This window comes from Pinus tabuliformis, chromosome 9, assembly GCF_031772625.1.
Source record: "Pinus tabuliformis cultivar Carrire ecotype Pingquan chromosome 9, CPIR1, whole genome shotgun sequence".
Classification (NCBI taxonomy): Eukaryota; Viridiplantae; Streptophyta; class Pinopsida; order Pinales; family Pinaceae; genus Pinus; species Pinus tabuliformis.
Genome location: NC_142307.1, coordinates 1,707,619,777 through 1,707,641,673, shown reverse-complemented (window position 1 = coordinate 1,707,641,673; position 21,897 = coordinate 1,707,619,777). Strand labels below are relative to the sequence as shown.

The 21,897-nt window shown below is 39.9% G+C and overlaps 1 protein-coding gene across 1 annotated transcript in view; it reads left to right on the top strand.

The window, feature by feature from the left end:
* Positions 1 to 21,897, top strand: part of LOC149155486 (uncharacterized) — a 357,613-nt gene that overhangs the window by 14,389 nt on the left and 321,327 nt on the right. The window contains exon 4 of the mRNA XM_089444433.1: positions 20,009 to 20,069. Within this exon, the coding sequence (XP_089300559.1) occupies positions 20,009 to 20,069 (61 nt within the window). The remainder of the gene's footprint in view (positions 1 to 20,008; positions 20,070 to 21,897) is intronic.

The window sequence follows — 21,897 nt, the reverse complement described above, 5'->3', positions numbered from 1 at the left end:
TCAATTAACAACATTCTAGATTCCGAGCCTTCCAATGTTTAAGAAGCAATATACTAGTGGGTATGTCAAGATGCCATGGTGGAGTGCACCTCCATGAAGAATGATGTTTGGGACATGTTGCCAAGACCATAGGAGAAGTCAGTTGTGAGTTTTCTACAAGATCAAGCATTCCATGAATGTTAGCATTGAGAAGTTTAAAGTGAGGTTTGTGGCAAGAGGGCACTCCCAAAGAGAGGAAGTGGACTACGAGAAGACATTTGCTCTAGTTTCTAGGTATGCTTCTATTAATTATGATCAGTTAATTAACAGATAATTAGCTAAATGAAGAGACATTAGTCCCCAAAGGACATGTCTCTCAGATTAGGCATGGCCAGTCAACTCCTATTTAAGGAGAACCGCCTCAGCCTTGTAAACATCATTCAAATTTTATCAATTAATAATAAATATATTACATTTAGAAATCTGGTGTATTATTACAGTCTACAGCAATTTAGAATTTAATTCTAATAGTGGTATCAGAGCTAGAACTCGTCTGGTGACACCAAGCATCCTATTGGCCATCAGGCCCTACGGGCCTCCCATCACCAGCTTGTTTGCTGTTTCACTGCTGCAAGTCGACAGGCGGCATCCGTTGGGTTCTTGGCTCCATGGGTGAACAAGCTCCGGACGTGGATGTTGTGGTTATGTTAGTGTTGTAAACTGCCAGCACAAGTCCACGCAACAACGGACTGTCAAAATCAGCGCTGTTCACAAGGTTACAGAGCCACGTTTCGAGGAAACAAGTTGATGGGAGGAGCAAGCGTTGTCGAAAACATATAACGACTGCAATGAAGGGATGTCTACAGGGTATTCTGTGGTGGTCGGTTGCTCCACAGGGCACTTACCCTTGCTGTTTGCAGGTAGGCGGGACGCAACAAGAGCCACCGAGAAAATATGGGGTTAAACACCGTAGAAATTGCGTGGGTGAGTTCACGGTCAACGGTTGTGACTTAAGCGGATTTGTGTGACTATTCAGTTTCAAAATAAATTCGATTTTATATGACTATTTAAAAACTATATACTATAATAACCAAGTTTAATTAAAAAAAATATTATTTGAAGAAAAAGAATTGGGTCTTCAAGAAAAAATTGAAACAAAATGGAGGCCAACAACAATGTCGAGATGAAAAATATTCAAGAGGACATCAACAAGCTAAATAAATGCCTGGATAATGTTGAGAAGTCAGTAAGTAAGCAAGACCAGATGGTCAACGATATCTCTTAAAAAACTTGATGAGTCGGCGCTTTAGAGAGACTGATCCACCTTCAGCGACACAGAGTCCCTAGACTCCTGAAGCGTGAGAAGCAACAAGTACCCCAAATTCACTTCGAAGGAAGCCAATATTATACTCAATCTTTTGGAAGGAACCATCTTAAAATAAAAAATGAATTACCTAAGTATGATGGTAAGAACTTTAAAGCCGCCATTGTATGGGTAAATAAGATGGATGCAATTTTTCTAGCAAACCCTCCGCTCGACGAACAAAAAAGAGTCATGACTGCATCCAACTACTTAGAAGCAAAAGTGTACGGTTGGTTTTTGTGGTGGTCATCTAAACGCACGGGTTGCTTGTTCAATTGGCAAAACTTTAAAAACGCTCTGTTAAAAAGGTTTCATGATGAGGAGGATGATGTCTACGAGAGATTTGTTCACCTGAAGCAAAAAGGATCAGTGAGTGAATACACTCACGAATGGGAAGTATTAGCAGTAAGGCAGAGAGGGTTCTCAGATGAGGAGCTGCTAAAAATATACCGTTGTGGCTTCAAAGATTACATTCACGAAGAATTAAAATTGCATAAACCCAAAACCATTAAGGAGGCCAGACACGCAGCCATAATTATCGAGTAGAAATATAAACTTCACAAAGCACCATATGTCAGTAACGACATGACTAACAACTATTCCAAGGGGAAGGCAGGTAAACCCTCGTCAGAAAATAATAGCAAGTACGTTCCACCACCATTGCGAAATGAAGGGAAACAACAATCTAATGTCGAAAGGAAAAAGGATGGCAAATGCTGGAAGTGCGGAGACAAGTATTATGCAGGACACAAGTGCGCAACACAAAAATTGTACAACTGTGAAGTTGAACAAGAAGAGGAATCTTCAGAGGATAGCTCTGATGAGGAGGACAATGAAGAAAATGCAAACCCTGGTCCAAAATCAGAAGACGATATGCCACGAATTTCCATAGCAGCCATCACAAGGATAACTCAACCATAGACGCTGAAGCTTAAAGGTCACATCAAGAAGCAAAGTGTTATCGTTCTAGTAGACTCAGAAAGTACACACAACTTTGTAGATGTCAATGCTGCAAAAACACTGAACATCTTTGCTTACCCAGTGGTAGACTTAAAAGTTATGGTAGCAAATGGAAAACATATAGATGGAATGGGCAAGTGCCATAAGGTTAAGTTGTAATTAAGAGACTATGTAATGGAGTCCAGTTTTTATACGGTTCCCCTAGGAGGAGTAGATGTTGTTTTGGGTGTACAGTGGTTAAGAACACTAGGCACATATTCAACAAATCACATAAAACAACTCATTAGATTCAAATGGGATGGAAGGAAATATCAGTTGTTCGGGTTTCAGGCACCACCAACACAAGTCATCTCCGCTCAACAGATGAAGAAGCTTATTTGCAAGGTGGCACCAACATTTCTTGCACTATGTCAGCACTTGGAATTACTATCGACAGAAGGGACTCATCAACCATTAGAGATTTCATTCTTGATCTAGAAATATGATAAGGTTTTCCAAGATCTACCAATGAAGCTACCCCCGGAAAGGAAAATTGAACACATTATTGAAGTAAAACCAGACTCAACACCAGTTAATGTTAAGCCATATCGTTATCCCCATCACCACAAGATAGAAATAGAACGTGTAATACAAGACCTGCTGAAGCATGGAATCATTACGAAGAGCTAAAGTCCATACACTGCACTCGTAGTATTGGTAAAAAAGAAGGACGAATCTTTCCGATTATGTATAGATTACAGAGGTTAAACAAAATCACTATTAAACATAAGTTTCCGATTCTGTTCATTGATGAAATGCTAGATGAGTTACACGGTGCAAAATATTTTTCCAAGTTAGATCTAAGATCAGGCTACTACCAAATACGGGTAAGGTTAGAAGACGTTGAAAAGACAACATTCAGGACTCATGAAGGGCATTCCGAGTTCAAAGTCATGTCTTTTGGATTAACTAATGCACCAGCCACCTTCCAAGCAACCATGAATGCGCTTGTTCACCCTTATCTACGAAAGTTTGTATTAGTCTTCTTTGATGATATTCTAGTCTACAGTAAGACGTGGAAAGAAAATCTCAAACATCTAGAAGAAGTGTTGTCTGTTTTGGAAAAGAACCAGTTTTACGCCAAGCTATCAAAATGTACGTTTGGGCAGAAGGAAGTTGAATACCTAGGACATATTATATCGAGGGAAGGAGTCCAAGTGGATCCCAACAAAATCAAGGAAATTAAAGAATGGCCCAAACCCAAGAACATATCTAAGCTGAGGGGATTTTCAGGTTTAACAGGGTATTACAAAAGATCTATAAAAAATTATGCACATCTGACAGCACTGCTCACCAATTTGTTAAAGAAGAATGCTTTTCAGTGGAATGGGCAAGCAGGAAAGTGTTTTGAGAAATTAAAGGAAGTGATGTCAACCACACTAGTACTAGCAATTCTTGACTTCTCCAAACCGTTTGTAGTCGAATGTGATGCTTCTGGGTTTGAAATTGGAGCTATATTAATGCAGGACAAGCACCCTATAACATTTGAGAGCAGGAAACTTAATAAACAAGAAGGCTTAAAATCAACATACCAAAAGGAGATGCTCGCCATCATACATGCTTTGACGAAGTGGTGCCAATATTTGCTTGGAAGTAAATTTTCAATCCGAGCCGACCACAACATTCTTCAGTTCTTACTTTAGCAAAAGGCATTATCAAGAAAACAATAGAAGTGGATGTAGAAGTTGTCAGCTTTCGATTTAGAAATATTACACAAGAAGGGAAAAGCAAATGTCGTAGTTGATGTCGCTAGAATTGAAAGAGACTATTTTCATGGGGCACCAATCATACAATAATCACATGCTCTAAGGGCCCTTGAAATTGATGCTTGTTTTCCTTTTCGGATTTCCAATTTTTCCTTATTCTGTGCCTTCTTCAAATTGGATTTTCTATGTACATGGCTTTATGTAGGTGAGTCCATCACAAGGGGGACCTCTTTTAGGGATCTCCTAGGACATAGGGTGTATGTCCTATTTTGTAAAAGAGTATTAGTGAGGGGGAGGGCAAATAACTCTTACAAGGGGTAGGAGGGAAGAAGAGGAGGGGGATCCATAGGAATAGTAGTAGTAGGGTCACAGGGTTGAGAGGCACAAGGGGACGATGGGGAACCCCCAAAGCGGAGTAGGGGATAAGTAACTGGAGAGAGAGAAGTAGACATAATTGCATGAGAGGAATTACGGGGAGAAAACATAAGATTATAAGTCCATTGCAACTTTGAGCCTTGTGATTAGTATCGATATGCTATCGAACCAGAGGACGGTCCTTGGGCCCAGGACCTACATTAGTCACAAAATTCAAACATTTTGTATTTCCACAGGGATCCCTAGGGATGCCAAAAGGACCTAGAGAGGGGAAATCCTTCTTTATATGCCCAACCTCATGGCATTTGTGGCATCTAAATGGTAACTTCTAGTAGTCAACCCTCTGAATCCAGGGAGACCCATCAAAGAGGATTTCTAGTTTTTCCACCAATCCTTCTTTCAGACAAACGTCAACCTGTAACCAAGCCATACACTAGTTGTCCTTCACTTGGCATTCCTCTTTGACCCTACTAAAGAGCTGATTTGAAAAAAATCTAGAATCCACAGTTGTAAAGGTAGGCTGGGCAAGATGGCCCAATCCCTAATGGAATCAATCGACTCTCTTACTGGGTCAAAATTCACTGACCATGCTTTAAGGACAGACCATCCATGCCTCAATTCCATTGCTGTGACAGTTCACACAATCTCCCGAATATAAAATGAAAGTGATTCAACCCCTAACCAATAGATGGAAAGTAGGAAGATTACCTAGGAGGGGTTGCCAGCTTGAAGAAATCCAATTTTTCAATGATGCGGCAGATATGAATCTCACCCAAAACTGCCCTACTAAGGTTTTTTTGGCCTACTTCAATATCCCATTGATGGCAATATCCTTTTCGACTGTTAATGAGACCGACCCTTTTTTGTTTGGGGATGCATCGCTTCCTCTAACGAGACGACGCAAGGATAGATGACTCCGAGGGGGGAACAGATTGGCCAAAAGCCAAGGGATCATAGGGCAACGAATAAGTGTTGTTCAGGGTAGAGGGTAGGGGAGGGAGTGGGGATTGAAGATAGTAGAAGTGATATGGGAGAAGGAAAGGATGGAAGGGAAAAAAGTGAAGTGACACCCGTCGAAATTTGAGTATGATCGGAAAATTCTGGAGACCAGACAACCTCATATCCCTAGAGTGATAGTTCTCGACATATAGAGATTAAATATCAGATCATATAGGATATCGTTCAGAAGGGGGCAATGAAGCTCAAGCATATTCCAACAACTCAATAGGTTGTTGATATTTTGATGAAGCCCTTGGAAACTTGAGGCATTTAGAGATAGGGTTGGATTGGTGTAGAATTCCTTCCTTGCTAAGTGGGAGTGTTGAGAATTATAGCTCCAGTAGGAACTTCCACAAAGGTTTTGTGCGAGTGTGAGACGTGTTGAAATTTCTAAGTCTATCCGTTAGAAATTTAATCTTAATTCTTCTAGTTTATTTCTTCTACTTGTTAAATTCGAACAAGTTATTCAAAACATATAAATAACGAAATAAACACAATATAGTCTCAACATCTACAGATCATCAGCTGAAAGAAAACAAACACACAAGTGACACCATTATTTTTGGACAAATGTCCCCAAAAAAACCCAATGCGGAAAAACGATTGAACCATTCTTAGGGTTTATTATTATGTAGTATTTACTTGAGTACAACTGGGTGCCAAGCTGGCTCACCTGATAGAGAAAAATAACTGGCAGGAATACCTCTCTATTCGGAAACAAGTATTTAGAAAACCTGTCCCACGAAACCCTCTCCAGCGACTCTGAAGCTCTGCACTGTCCCTTCTAGCCTCTGCGTCAACTTCAAACCCCTCTGTGTCAGCGCTTTGAGGCACTGCGAGAGGAACCCTCTACGTCACTCCAGCAGCTCTCTGCGTGGATGATGCAGTCCCTTTGGCATTTGCGTTGTCTTTACTGGGCTCTGCGTGGCCTGCTCTGGTTGCTGCTTCTCGCTTTCTGCCTCTGCACTGGTCTCTTGGCACTCCTCTCTGTCTAATATTCACTGCCCCTCGCTGTTGATCACTAATTCGACTTTGCTTAGCAACCCCGCTCTAGCAAATCGAATGACTGATCACTCTGGTGTGTTCTCCAACTGACCCTCTTTTCCTGTTGGTCCTTAAACAACCAAGATTAAATCTCTAATCAACGACTAGATTAGATTTGGCTTGATCCATGACTTTTGGAACCTTCTAACCCAATTTTGTATTAATACACATTAATATTTTAATTAAAAATAGTAATTATTTTAATATCTCCCAAACTAGGTACAATTTGTCCAAACCATTTCTGGGTCTTGGAGATCTCATGTGCTTTAGCCACTCCACCAATTTTCATGGCTAGAGCACATCCGATACTACCCCCAAACCAACACTCCTTCTTAGCGAGGACTGTGCTCAAGTAATACTCACTGAGCATCACTCTAATTATCTGGCACCGGTACCTGTTCTGATGCTAGGCCTCCTCGCGCAACATCCTTTGCACTGTTGCATCCTGTACTGCTACCCATGGCCCTACCACTGCTGCATCCGTATGACAGCTCCCTCTGCATCCATGCTACTGTTGGTCCATCCTCCCAACACTACATCTGCACTGCATCCCCTTCTCATCATGCTGCATCGTGCTACTGCATACCTCTACTGCACTGCAACTCAGTTACTGAGAAGTAAGTAAATGATTCACCCAACTTTCGACATCCCTGTCAGGCTAGAAACACTCTCGATGCTGAAGCTCCCTCTGCCGCTAACAAGTTCTCCCTCTACTGACCTTTGCACTGCTACAACAACTCCTTGCATCTCTCACTGTTGCACACATCTCTGTGCCATCCTGCACTGGTGCAACACTCTCTGTGCCTCTAGCACTGTCGCATCTTGTTAGTCTAACGCTGCCTGGGGACTCCTGCACTATAGCACTCTCTACTGCTTCATCCGCATCCGTCTCTACCGACATCCGCCAATCTTGCTACTCTCTCTTCGAGGCTTTCGTAGCAAGGTATAATCCAAGTGGTTGGGTACCTCAAGGATCCTGCCCCTTATTGCCTGTAGTCTTCCTGACTACAACTTGATGTCTCCCCACCTCTTCTCTAGAGGCATATGAGCACTCATGGCACAATCGTCATCCTCCTCGTCTTCCTTCTTCGCCTTCATTGGCGCTGCCTTAGAGTTAATGCCTCTCCTTTGTTCTTCTTCCTCGGACATTGGTTCACATAATGACCTAGTTCCCCACAGTGGAAGCACTTGACTTTGGAGAGGTCCTTCTTCTTCCTTTTCTCCTGCTTTCCCGTAGATGCCAGAGCTGCATCCTCTTCCCTTTCCTTGTTGATCTAGATTCCTTTACTGCTACTTCCTGCCTTGCTCAATAGCTTGATCTCCTCTTGACGAAGAGCCGCCCACAATTCTTCCCAATTTGGAAGATCCGCCCTGCCCAGTATGCTCTGGACAAATGTCTCCCACTCCTCGGAGACTATGTTAAGTGCAGTCCTTACCATTATCTCCTCATTTGGTGTGGCCCCTATGGAAGTCAGTTGGTCCCGGATCTCCTTCAACCGACCGAGGAAGTGATCTATCTGCTCCCCCTTCTGCATCTGGTATGACCGCAACTGATTCTCAAGTAACATCTTCCTCTGCACGGAAGTATGCTGGTACAACGTCTTCAAGGTGTCCCACATTTCCTTTGCCGTCTCTTTCTCAACAATATGTTGGACCACATGATCCTTGACCCCATCAAGGATGATGCATTTTGCCTTGGCCATTGCCTCCTCGTACTTCTCATTAGCTGTCGGGTCAACTGGGATAGCCATTGTTCTCAAGGCGAAGCCCTTGATGCGATGTCTATCTAGAATGGACAAGATCTTGGCCTTCCAGACCACAAAGTTGGACGCTTCGTCCAGCCTGTCTTGATCCCTCAGTCCATTCACGACCATCTCTCTGCTCGTTTGTCGACTCTTCCGAGTCTCTCTTCTTCCCTCTGGAAGTTCTCCTTTCGACTCTTGTTAAGTCTTTCTACTTGCTGCCTGGAAGTTCTCTGCTAGACTCCCTTTGAGTCCTGATTTCCCTTATGGAACTCCTCCTACTAATCGTCAAGTTGCACCTCTCCGGTCTTCTGTGCACCTGCAACATTGATCCAGATTTCTTGGCTAGAAATCCGCCTCGGTAGCAACTCCCTCTAGCTTGGTTTTGCCTCGTTAGGTACTGTTCTGTCCATAGTACCCCACCAGCTTCGCTCCCACAAACTGCCCACAGCTTCCTATGCCCCATCAACTGAAGGACTCAGCCTCTAGGCTTTGCGCAATCTCGACACTAGAAAAACAACTCCCTCAGCCAATTGCATCAACCCTCTTGGTCTCTGTGTGAGCTTGCGTCAACCCTCCTGATCTCTGCGTGGCTCTGCGTGAGCCTCTTTCTGCCCTCCTCAGCCTCTGCGCTGGCCTCTCTCTAGCTCAGACTGATGCAGTCCCTCTGCGTCAACCCTTCTTCTGTCACTTCTGCAAGGATCAACTTCTATCACTCGGGACAACTGATTCTGCTGCAAATCCAACTCTCCTGTGATCTGCAACCACGCTTTGATACCATGTTGAAATTTCTAGGTCTATTTGTTAGAAATTTAATTTGTATTCTTTTGATTTATTTCTTCTACTTGTTAAATTCGAACAAGTTATTTAAAACATATAAATAACGAACAAGTTATTATGAGGGTTTATTATTATGCAGTATTTCCTTGAGTACAACTGGGTGCCAAATTGGCTCACCCGACAGAGAAAGATAACTAGCAGCAATACCTCTCTGTTCGGAAACAGGTATTCAAAAAACCTTTCCCACGAAACCCTCTCCAGCGACTCTGAAGCTCTGCGCTGGCCCTTCTGGTCTCTGTGCCAGCCTTAAACCCCTCTGCGTCAGCCCTTTGAGGCACTGCACAGCCTCTGGGACTCTCTGCGTTACTCCAGCTGCTCTTTGCGTGGATGACGCAGTCTCTCTGGCCTTTGCGCTGTCTTTGCTGGGCTCTGGGTGGCCTACTTTGGCTGCTGCTTCTCGCTCTCTGCCTTTGCGCTGGTCTCTTGGCACTATCTCTGCCTCTCTGTCTAGTACTCACTGCCCGTTGCTGTTGATCACTGATTCTACTTTGCTTAGAAACCACGCTCTAGCAAATCAAATGACTAATCACTCTGGTGTGTTCTCTAGCTGACCCTCAAGTCTCCTCTTATACCTTTCCTGTTGGTCCTTCAACGGCCGAGATTAAATCTCTAATCGACGACTAAGATTAGATTTGGTTTGATGCATGACTTTTGGAACCTTCTAACCCAGTTTTACATTAATACCCATTAATATTTTATTTTTCCTAAGTCTAACTCCATTAAACATATTAATTATTTTAATATCTCCCAAACTGGGTACAATCTGTCCAAACCATTTCTGAGTCTTGGAGATCTCATGTGCTTTAGCCTCTCCACCAATTTTCATGGCTAGAGCACATCCGATGCTACCTCAAATCAACAAGATGTAGTTTGACATATTTTCAAAAGGTAAATTTATTTTATAATTTGCTTTATCAAAAAGGTGAAAGCCTTATATTTAGTAGTTGAGTCTAAAAGTGTATGCCATGCATGACATAAACTAGGAGGAATTTGAAAAATATATTCTTAACTAAAAGTGTAAATACATTTCAAGGTAGTGACTTTCATGACACGAGTAGTTGAACAAGTCGAGTGATTGAGAGGGAGAAACTGTGGGCAACCAGGAAAGAGGTGTTTCTAAGTAGTGCATAGTTTCTTACAGTCTTATTGACAAAACTATATGAACCCATACAATTGTACAAAATATGTACAACATGATCATAAAACAACCATATAATGCATACAACAATACCATGCGACAAAGATTTTTTTTTTTTTTTTTTGTCTTTTTGTTTTCTTTTCAGTTGGTGTACCTCTCATGCAAATTGTAGAAGCCCAAGTTCAAGGTGATTTCAGTAACTGTACAATGCTGTTTTGTGGGCACCTAGTGGAGGTTTCCTTCAATGCTTTTTGAAGGAATAGGAAGTTGATTGAAGGGAAACTTTTTTTGCTTTGGTTATTTAAAAAAAATTCTATTCTATGATTAATGCTACGTTTTGAAATTTAATTTCAACACTAAAGACATTCATTGATCTACTTGTTTTATTGAGATCATAAGGACATCAGTCACCTAGGGCTTGAAATTTTCACAGATACAATATATAACTACTCACCTCTGATCTCACTCCTGTAAAAGTCTCCTTAGGAGTCTTGTTGTCCACTGCCTTGTGAGGAATCCTATTTTGCAAATATATAGCCATATTACACACTTCTACCCATAAAATCATAGGTAGATATTGATCAAGGATCATGGCCTTAATTGCTCTGACTACAGACCTGTTCTTCCTCTTTGCCACTCCATTGTGGTATGAATTGTATGGCATGTCAGTGCTTTCTTGATTCCTACCTCCTTGTAAAATTCTTGAACTCAGTGGAGGTGTACTTGCCCCCATTGTTTGATTTGAGGACCTAGATCTTCTTCCTATTTTGGTTCTCCACATAAGCATTGAACTCTTGGAAACAACCAAAGACCTCATCCTTGGCCTTTAGGAAGTAAATCCATGTCCTCCTAGAATAGTCATCTACAAATTTCATAAATTAACTAAACTTAGATACAGACTCAAACATCGAAATTAACCAAATCCAAAACTCCCTTGGACTTGGTTTCACTATTAGGAAATGCTTACTGAGCATGCTTGCCAAGCACACATCCTTTGTGCACACCATCCTGCTCTACAATGAACTCCGAAAGAGAAATGACCATCTCTTGGAATGGCTTTCATTGGTTGTCCTCTCAACAAATATAAGTTACTCTCTTTGTTGCTTATTAGTCACCTCACGCTAGGATTAACTCCTTTCAACCTGACAAGTACGTGTCCTCTTCTGAAACTGATCTCAAGTCCCTTGATCTCAATAGCCGAAACGAAGAGTAAGTTATTCTCCAACCCAGGTAAATATAAAACTTCCTTCACCTCCATAGGACTGCCCGAGTCCTGTTGTTGCCGCCTGGCACACACACCTAAGTTAGTGAGAAAAAGCCTTGAACCCCACAAGGTGTGGTTTGGTGGCAAAACTAAGAGATGGGGTTGTCACCTATTCCCAACTCTTTCCGTTAAAGCTCTCCCCTAGGTAAGCCAAGGGGGGTGGTCCCTAATGAAAAGTTATATGATATGGGTTTCTAGGAGATTAAGTTAAGTGGAGTGTCCGTCAAAAATAACTTATTTTCAAGATTTAAACAAGCATGTGAATAAATCTCAAAGATATATTCAAATCTCAAAGATATATTCAAAGTATAGATCAATGCCTTCAAATAAATAACAATAGCTTGCCCAAAAATTAAAATCAAGATACAATGATAGACAATCTTGCAAGATCAAATGTTAGACCAAGATGAGCATATAAACATCAATTACAAATATAAAGGAGATAGTACTTGAAAGTAAATGCTCAAATGACAAGATAATGACATCAACTACTTATGAGCAAAATGATTATCAAAGCAACAAATATATGAAATAACTTGAAATAGAGTTGCACCAATGAAAGATATTCAAAGTACAAGAAAGCTAATTGTTGCAAAAGTAAAAGATCCAAATACTTGCACTATAAAGCAAATGCTTCTTGAGAAAATGAGGATATTTGCAAATATGACAAATAAATTCAAGATAGCATATATAGGAGAGTTTTATTGCAAGTAAAGTGAAATTGTGATGTCGAGATGCTCTTGGTTTATTTTATTAGTTGTATTCGAGAGCAAAGTTTCAATTGAACTCCGGTCCCCACACCCCATCCTCCCAGAAATCTGTATCTCACAATGAGTCAATAGGGGTGGAGGGCCCCTAAAGTCAATTGAACTCTTCCTCCTTTCTTAAAAACCCTTGGTCCAATTGCAATTTCCATTGGTTATTATAGATTTGGCTCGATGTCAAATCTCACAGCTTCCCCACTTGGCATATTTTAGTTTTATGAACTATATTTCTATCTATACCAAAGAATTTCATTTCATTATTCCATCTTCATTGGTTGATAAATATTTTATTTGATATTTACTTATACTATAAGGTTATTATTACTCATAACACAAATTTATAATTAATAAAATGAAATTTTCATATATATATATATATATATATATATATTTAAATATCATCTTAGCAATCACATCTTATAAATAAATAAAAATACAACAAATTTATAGTTGTTTTACAAGATTGATTCACCACTTTTGTATACCTATATATTAACATTTACTTGTAATTTTAAAATTTAATTTAAATATATTTTAAATTAATAATACCACATCGTATATATCATATTTCTTCTAACTTTAAGATAAATAGTTATGGTCATCCATAGATATTAATTATAACCTAAACACATTATATATTTCATGTTAATGAGTTACATGAATTCTTCCTAAGAATGAATTACATGGTGTTCATTATATTGTTTGAATATTAATGTATATGTATATTATCACTTCCGTTAAATATAAGCACTAATGTTAATGCAATGTTAATACATTAAGGTTAACACATGCAACCTATCAAGTTTTTCTATAGGATTCACCATCTACATGAGATATAAACTGGTTAACAAGGTTATTCCAATTGTCATGTCGTTCATTGTCAATCAATAAATTGTCAATGGTGTTAACACACGTTGTCTATTTACAAATATTTTGTGGTTACTGTTACCCACCATTTTGTGGGTGATATCCCTAGGAGAATTTTTTTTCTCCAAGATGGTTTTCAGCTAGTAGCCAACAACCCCTTGCAGCCACCAACTAGCTCATTGTGCCATTTCTCCGCCACCTGAGCTAGCCATGTGGTCCCTCACCCATCTGCCATGATCATATGTTTGAAGGTGGGCCTCCTGAACCTAAAGGTTTGCCACGTCATTTGGTAATTAAGTATTGTAGTTTGCTTATCATGGTACATTGCCACAGAGTTGACCGAAAGTCCTTTACAAGGTATTGAAATAAAACCCTAGCGAAGAACCATAACCAAACAAAAAATTAAGCCCAAAAATCTTCAGACTTGGCCTCCTCATTTGGCTTGGCGTGACTCAACAAGGGCGAAGATAAACCTTAGAGATATGTGCGAGAGTTTCTGGCTAATGAAGGGGCAAACAAGCTCCCTTTATAGACGTCGAAGAGGCTTCTAAGAGGGGGTCCGACTTGAAAAATTGGAGGGAACCAATCTAAATTTTTGGAGCCAAAATATTAAAACCCCTTTTTGGAGCCGACTTAATCAATTATTTTTCCATTGACTAAACTTTTAATTAATTTGATTTTTGAACCAGTAAACCAAAAATCAAGCTGCCCTTATCCATTCTTTTTTGGGGATCTTGATTGGACCAAGCATATCTCCTCAATCGTGAGGAGTTATGGAGCTTGCCACCTAATGTTGGAATTGACACGATGAGGACTATCAATTAAAGATGGTCTATCTAGTAGAAACAATGATTTCCCTTGTCAAATGCTTCATTAAAGGCAAGGCTTCTTCTAGCACTGTTTGGGTTGACATCAATGACAGCCAAAATTCAACAAGAGTTTGCACTCTATTGCTTATGCCCATGTCTTCATTAGTTACTCGAAGATGGTGACCCTTGTATTCTTTAACTTCTATACTTCCATGAAACAAACTTCACAAGTTCCAATCTAAGTCACCGTGTTTGTGTTCGAGTTTGATGACTTTGAAATTCGAATAAATTTGGACACTTTGAAATTCGAATAAATTTTGGCGATAAAGTACAACATTAAATTCGACATACTCGAATTTGAAATATACATAATGAAATTACAAAGTTAAAGACATAACAGAAATAAAAATAGACCTTGAGCCTTTACTTATATTCAATTTGAAAAAGCACATAACATTAAGTGCATAGCAATTGTTGTTCAAAGGACACAACTATTACAAACTACACTTTAGGGAGGAAACCAAACAAAAAACAAAGAGAGAGACGTAGAATCAACTATCTGTTTTGGACTATCAGCTAAGACTCTGAGATTGTACCATGTTTAAGGCTGGAGAACTCATCAAAAGCCAACTCTGAGACTGTACCCTGTTTAGGGTGAGAGGGAACCCATCAAAGTTGTGATTATGTATTACTTTTGATTATCTATTGTTTGTACATACTATACCGACAATTTGTAATTTATATTTTAATTCAACAATTGGTTGAAAATTGAAATGAGTTAAAATTAGTTATTGTAGGAAAGATTGTTGGACTCCTTCCTTTGAGAGGTCAAGAGATGTTTGATTGGAGGATAATTCTAAGCGTTCATCCTCCATTTTTTTTATTATCAAGTTGTTCTGGTTCGGCTCGTCTGCAACTTTTTATTAATATAGTCAAATTGTTATATCATTTTTAAAAAGAAATGCTTCATTCTGTTTAAAAAAATGAAACTTTTCTATTTAAAGAAAAAATCTCTTGAATCGAGTTAAGCACTTGTGCTTTCCTAGATTTATTAAGAAATTCAGCACTGCTTAATTTAATTGACCTGTCGCTGTGGAGTGTGAGGCTGCGAGTTTTGATTTTTGACTTTTTTTAAATATCAAATGCCAAAAGAACTCTGACCAAATGCCGAATTTAATCGAATCAAGGCAATTTTTAAAATTTTATTCGCGTTAGTGATGGTGTTTGGGTTCGAATCCGGTTCGTGTTGGGGTTTGCCTTGATGTTCGGTGAACCAAAACAAACAAATTCAGAGTGCCTTTAAGTTCGGTGAACTTCGAACCTGAAATAATTTGTATGCCGAACACGGTGACTAAGGTTCCAATCTGCTAAATTTATGTTGCCAATATATAATCCAATCGATTCCTCCATCAGAGATTTCAGCAATATGCAGGTTGCACCATTCTCCCTCTTTTGTAGCAGTCAATTGACCCATTAGACTTCCACCTTGCTCCAAAATTTCTCAAGTACATCCTACAGCAGAATTTATTTGAAAATTTCGCCTAATCATCTTCCAAAGTGGTCCAGGGACAAAAAAAATTGGTTCAGAATATAGACAACAACTACTATCTTCAGCCCCCTGCGTTATATTCTGCATTGTGCCCTCAAGTCCGTTATGCTTCACATCAATATATTCTTCACCCAATCTTCAGCCCCCTGCGTTATATTCTGCATTGTGCCCTCAAGTCCGTTATGCTTCACATCAATATATTCTTCATGGGTGATGTAAAAATTTCTGTTTTCCCACCCCGGTTTTCAGTTTCTCCTTATTTCTCCCATGTAGTTAAATGCCCATTCCCATAACCATACATTTAACAGACTGAAAAAATAAATATTGCTGAAAACACAAATTCTGGAAATTTTTCAGAATGCTGGAAATTGCAGAATTAAAAATCAGCAATTAAAAACAGCCATTAAAACACATTAAAACACTGATATTTTTGGTCAACTTGACCCTGGAAAAACCCCCTACAACTCTTGGGGAAAACCAGTTTGAGAGCTCTTCTTTATTTCTGAAATTTGTCTTTTTACAGTGAGAATTATTCAGCAAAAATCAGCAAGCAAATTTACAACTTATCTCCTTTCCCGTGCCTCACAGCAATCTGGAAATTACAGCAAACAGGACAGCAATAAATGCTGTACGACCTCCGTTTTGTGTGCAGAAAAAATCAGCAAACTGCTCCTCGATTTTTGTGCAAAAATCTGCCTTTCACTATGTGCTGAATTAGCTGTACAAATCTGCTCAACTGCTGCCTTGGAATGTGTGCCAAGCTGCTGTCTCCTTCTCCTTCCTGCTCAGAAATCTCTCTTGCTCTCTTGCTCTCCTTCTCCCAATCTGCTCATGAAAGAATGAATGACCTTTTCCTCCTTTTCCTCCTTTAATATAACTCCAAGTGACTTTTGGGTGATCCAAGTGACTTTTGGGTGATCTCTAAATCCAATGGCTGAAATAGATTTAGATCAATGGTTGAGATTAAATGCTCATTTAAATCTCACTTTCTATTTTTTAATTCACCCCACTTTAATAAAGACCCACTTAGTCATTTATTTCCAAAGTCACTTTTCCTTTCTAATTTTTCATTGACTTTATAAAAGTCACTTTAAAATTAGACTTAATAACTTTATCACTTAAAGTCACTTTTAAATTAGATTTAACTTTATAAAATTATAAAGTCACTTTAGGAGAAAAATTAAATTCTTTTGGACACTTTTCCCTAGGCCAAAGATCAAAGCCTAAGGGAACCACCTGTCCTCCGGTACCAAATTTCAACACTCCCTCTTACCGAGGAAGGTGTTCCTCACCACACCCATCTTGTCTCTGAAGTAGACATGCTTGCCCCGTGGTAAGGCTTTGGTAAGGATATCTGCAACCTGCTCATCAGTGGAAATATACTCAAGCTTCACAGCTCCCTTCTGAACATAGTCTCTGATGAAATGATATCTGATCCCGATATGCTTTGACCTGTCATGAAATACTGGATTCTCCGTGAGTTTAATGCAACTCTGATTATCACAGTAAATCACTGAAGGTCTCAACGGCTGACCAAATAAGCCAAACAACATCTTGCGAAGCCAGATAGCCTCACAACTAGCTAGACTGGCTGCCATATACTCTGCTTCCGCTGAACTCAGTGCTACTGACTGCTGCTTCCGGCTGAACCATGACACTACTGCTGAACCCAACCCAAAACAACACCCTGAAGTGCTCTTCCTATCAAAAGCACAACCTGCCCAATCAGAATCAGTGTATTCTGCCAATCTCACTCCATCTCCCAAAATGTGTCCTGATGGTGTCGTATAGGGTTGTGGGGTTGAAAGCCTTAACCCAGCCTTGTAGGGGTTTGACTAATCCTTCTGTGAAGGGCATGATCAGTGTTTCTTCGACGATGTATGTGACCATGTCTGTAGTCCATTCGAATTCTGCGATATACTCCTCATGCGATCTGGTCTGCTTGAGTTGTGCCAACTCTCTAAAGTGTATATCTGGATTCTTCCGCTAAAATCTATCTATCAACTTCTGCGGAAAATCTACATAAGAAGTGATGTTTGAATGTCCCAACGTAACCAGTCCATGGTACCATCAATCATGTGCTTCCCCTTCTAGGTGTGGCAATTGGACAACATCTGTTTCCTCCATGGGATTAAGTTGGAAATAGTTGTTTAACTTTTGCACCCAAGCCTGGGCTGAGTATTTTGATGACCCAGCAAAAGAGTGAATGGGCAGCTTCCCTGGCTTGCATGCCAAATCCGGATTCCGTTGTTCCCTGGGTCTAGTTTAATATCTAATGTTGCTATATTCCCAGAAGGTTAGGGATGCTCGAGTGTTCTCTTGCAGGGCTGCATACTCCTGAAAGTATTCATCAAAGAGCCTATTCTGCTCTGCCGCTTCTTGGGTCTCTGTCTGCTGTTGTTTTAAAAATTGAGGAACTGAGGGTCTGAGGTTCCTTCCACTAGTTGTCCTGTTGTGTGTTTAAGGAACAACATTGGAGAAAACAGGGTTATGGCTGCTGCTTCCCTTAGTACCAGCCCTATTACCAAAATTTGCTCTGTTATCATTATTATCAGCAACATTAGAATTTCCTATGAGCTGTGCCATTAGCTGGGCTAATTGTTGCTGTCTTTGCTCCAGTACCTGAGCTATTTACCATTGCCCCTGATTTAACTGTTGTCGTTGCTGCTGCCCTTGTAATATCAAATTTGTTATTTCTGTCTGTCCATGAATTCGTACATGTAAGAGATCCTTGGAATCTGGTCCTCCTCGATCTTCCCTATCCCCCATGGTTGCGCTGTGGTTAACGTTACTTGTATCTCCTGGAAACATACTTTCTGACTGTAACATTACTTGTATCCCCTGGAAACATTCAAGGCTGACACCCTCACAAGCTGGCAGGATTCCAGTGCTGATACCACTATAAAGTAGTAAGGAAATTTTTGCCCTAGATTTCCCTTCAGTAGCTAGGTTTTCAATAAAATTTCTCTTTTTGTGTATAGACAATTTAATTCAACACAAATAGTATAACCTTCAAAAATTGACTTTCCAATATGAAATAATCCAACAATTCCATCAACCAGTGCAGTAGATATAGTCCAAACAGACCCTAGTAAATTCAACAGTAAAACATTGATTCAAGTTTATATGCCAACTGACAAACATTATACGAGTTATGTTTAACTAGATACCCTAGATGCCTCAGGTCCGCGCTTCAATCATCTTGGGTCTGTTGCAAGTATAACCTTCGTGCTTCCATCAGAGTCCCTGTTACTCTGTTACAGGATCTGCACTCTCCTTTAGGACTTTGGATCTGTGGAGTTTTGCTTCAGAAAACCTTCGTATCTACCACAGAGATAACAAATAAAAATCTTTATACCCTGTCTGCTACAGGAACCGCAAAGTTGATCTTAGATGGGTTTCGCTCGGCCTCAGAAAACACAAATTCAGCCCCTGGGTGGTCTCGGACTCTGCCTCAGATTGAAGCTTTGGTGTTTCAACTTCCAGTAGGTCTCGGCTGCTTCAGGAGGATCTCAGCCTACTGTAGAATAGCAAGCATTCAGGCCTCAGACAGTGGGATATTCTGCTGCCCAGTACTATAATCTGACCTCAGCAATTCGTCTATCTAAGCCTTAAGGAGTGCCAACCTCCGGGATTGCAGCCTGCTTCATATTAGTTTTCCACAAAGATTTGGTCACCAATACAGCATTCTATCCAGACAATTAACCTTTGAAAATTTGTCCCCCTGCCTGAGCATATCTCTATATTCGGCCTCCAGAACATGTGCACATGAATTCAGGAAAAGTGCGGCTGTCTTTCCACAGGAGAATCCCCGCTTAAAATAGAATATTTAGTCACTGTCTGCTCCAGAATGAATCCACATAGCCTCAACTCGATTTACCCTAGGAGATTGGTGCTGAAACCCTGCTATTCTTCATACAGTAAATCCCTGTTGCCAGACCAATTAAACCAGGTAACAAATAGGATTGAAAGACTTTGCTGCTTCTCAGAAAGATAGTTCCCCGTGCCAAAAATTGTATGAAAATAAAAAAGAGTAGTGGCTAGGTAGGGTAGTATCACCTCCACCGAAACTAGTACAAAAGAGAATGGGGTCTTAACCCTCAGAGCCTCAGGCTCAATAAAACATAGATGAAATAATCCAATCCAAGTCATGCCTCAAGTGCTTCTAAACCTCATGTATATATAGATTTCCATGAAGGGGGTTTTCTCTTTAATTAATTGAGTGATGCTCACTCCAAACCCCAACTTTGGGCTTTTTTGTCCTGGCTTCCCCAAAACTTGCCCAACATTAGGTATTTTTGGGTTTTCCCCTTTATTGAGGACTATAGTGTACGGAGATTGATAGGCTACTTTGTCCCTTGGGCCAATTAATCCCTCAGGGGACATTACAGAGTTATTTTTGTGACTCGTATTAAAGATATTTATTAGATCTTTATCTAACAGCTTTTATTATTTCATCCTACTTTATGTTTTCTTTTTATAAAAAATGCTTTTCTAAAACCAAAGCCTTGCCATTTTTCTTCGTCATGCATTTTGATTTAAACCTTTTTTTACTCAATTGTTGTTGCAGATACGGTGCGTGGATTGGGACTGATGCCAAATGTAGGAATTCTCTCCGCTTCCCATGATGGGTGAGCTTTACAGCTTCAGTCTCTCCTTTGTGCTTTCTTATTTGTACTATCCCATGGATTATATGGTTGTTGCAATATTTGGCAATACCATAGAAATTGTTGGTTTTCTGACTTTTGATTTTATGGTGTAGTTGTCTGTTAGAACTTGTTGGTTTAATAAAAAACTGTTGACCATACTACCAAAACATGCTGAACATTTTCTTCCAAAGAAAAGGTCCTGCACTGTGCAACAATTAATCCTGCACTTTAATCAAGCCAGTGAAGGATAGATAAATGTTGTGGAGTGCTAGTTATTATATCTTGTTTTGATACAAAGGGTTATCAGAAGTTTCAAAGAGATCTGATTCTACAAATTGATGTCCAGCATTGAAGTTCTGTGGTCTGATCTGGAAGATATAGTCATCATGCAGTTTCGTTTACTCAAGACATTGAATGGATTTCATAGCATCGTGTTCAGAAAAGCAGAGAAATTGCAATTTGTATTAATATATCAAGTGTATTATTACAAATCAGAATTCAAATGTAGAAGGTAGGAAATATTGTTCCGCATGGAAGCATCTGCTATGCTCCTGACATTCCCTGGACTTGGGGGCGATGTTGTAAACATCCTCTGCTGTTCTCTGCATGCCATGTGTACTTTTGGTCTTCATTGGGGCTATCCCCTGGAGAAATGGGATGCTTCTGCCACCTGTGGACTCCACAGGTGATGTCCCTTTGAGAAATGGGATGCTTCAGGTACTCTGGGATAGTCTGGGTGCCCCATAGGGGCACATCCTCATAAAAACACATAAAATGAAAATGGCAGAAAACATTTTTTTCCCCTTCATGGCAAGGGGAGAGTCCCAGCACCCTCATCACCTTTTCTTCTCTATATTGTTCTCCCAAACTGTAACATTTGTTGGTTCTTACGTACAACACACTAGCCCTAGTACATTATGGGTGGTTGAAGTTGGATTTTTGTAGACAACAAGCCTTCAAAGGCCCAAAAACATGGACAACAGGTATTTTATACTGGATTTCAAATGCATTTCATGTCCAGCATTCATTCAGTGAGAACTTGGAGAAATATCAATAATTTTTTTTCTTTGGCTGGAAAATTAGAGCAGCAGTTACATTTGATTAGGGCCCAGCTGTCTTCTCATTCCCATAACTGTTGTTGATAGTTTCCCAGGACAGATGCATACAACCAAGTGGAGGCTGATTGTACATGACCAGTGGCTTGATGCTTGTTCCATTTCTCTTTTTTTCTTTATTTTTATCTTATGACAGTCTTGCTCTTTACTATTTAAATGATGATGGATGTAATTATATAATGCTTCATTGCATTCTTTTAAATTTGGATATTGATGATCATACAATGATTTTCTTATTTTTGAATACTGAGTTCCAAACGTTGATTATTTTTTGTAGCTATGGCCGGTATTCAAATCAGCCCCTTAAAGGAAATAAAATTATTCTTTTTGAAGCTCATGTAGGCTCTAAAAGTCAGGTTGGCCCCACCAGTTGAACGGGTGTGACCCTTCGTCAAAACCCAGTTGATTTGATCACTATATATTGACATTTGACCTCCTCCAATTTGGCATCAATTCGGATCATCAAAACATCTGTTCTTTTGTTCACACGGGCAAAAGAGAGAGAGAATAAGAAGACCAAAGTTTGACCTGTGTTGACTAGCTTTGACCAAATCCTTCTGGGGTCAGTTTGATTGTGTTTGACCTAAATCTTCTGGTCACAGTTTGACCTAGTTATGGACATAGCCGACCTGAAAATTTGAGGCAGAGTTGGATGAATTTCTGGGCAGTTGGCAAAGCTCTGACTGAGGCAGTTT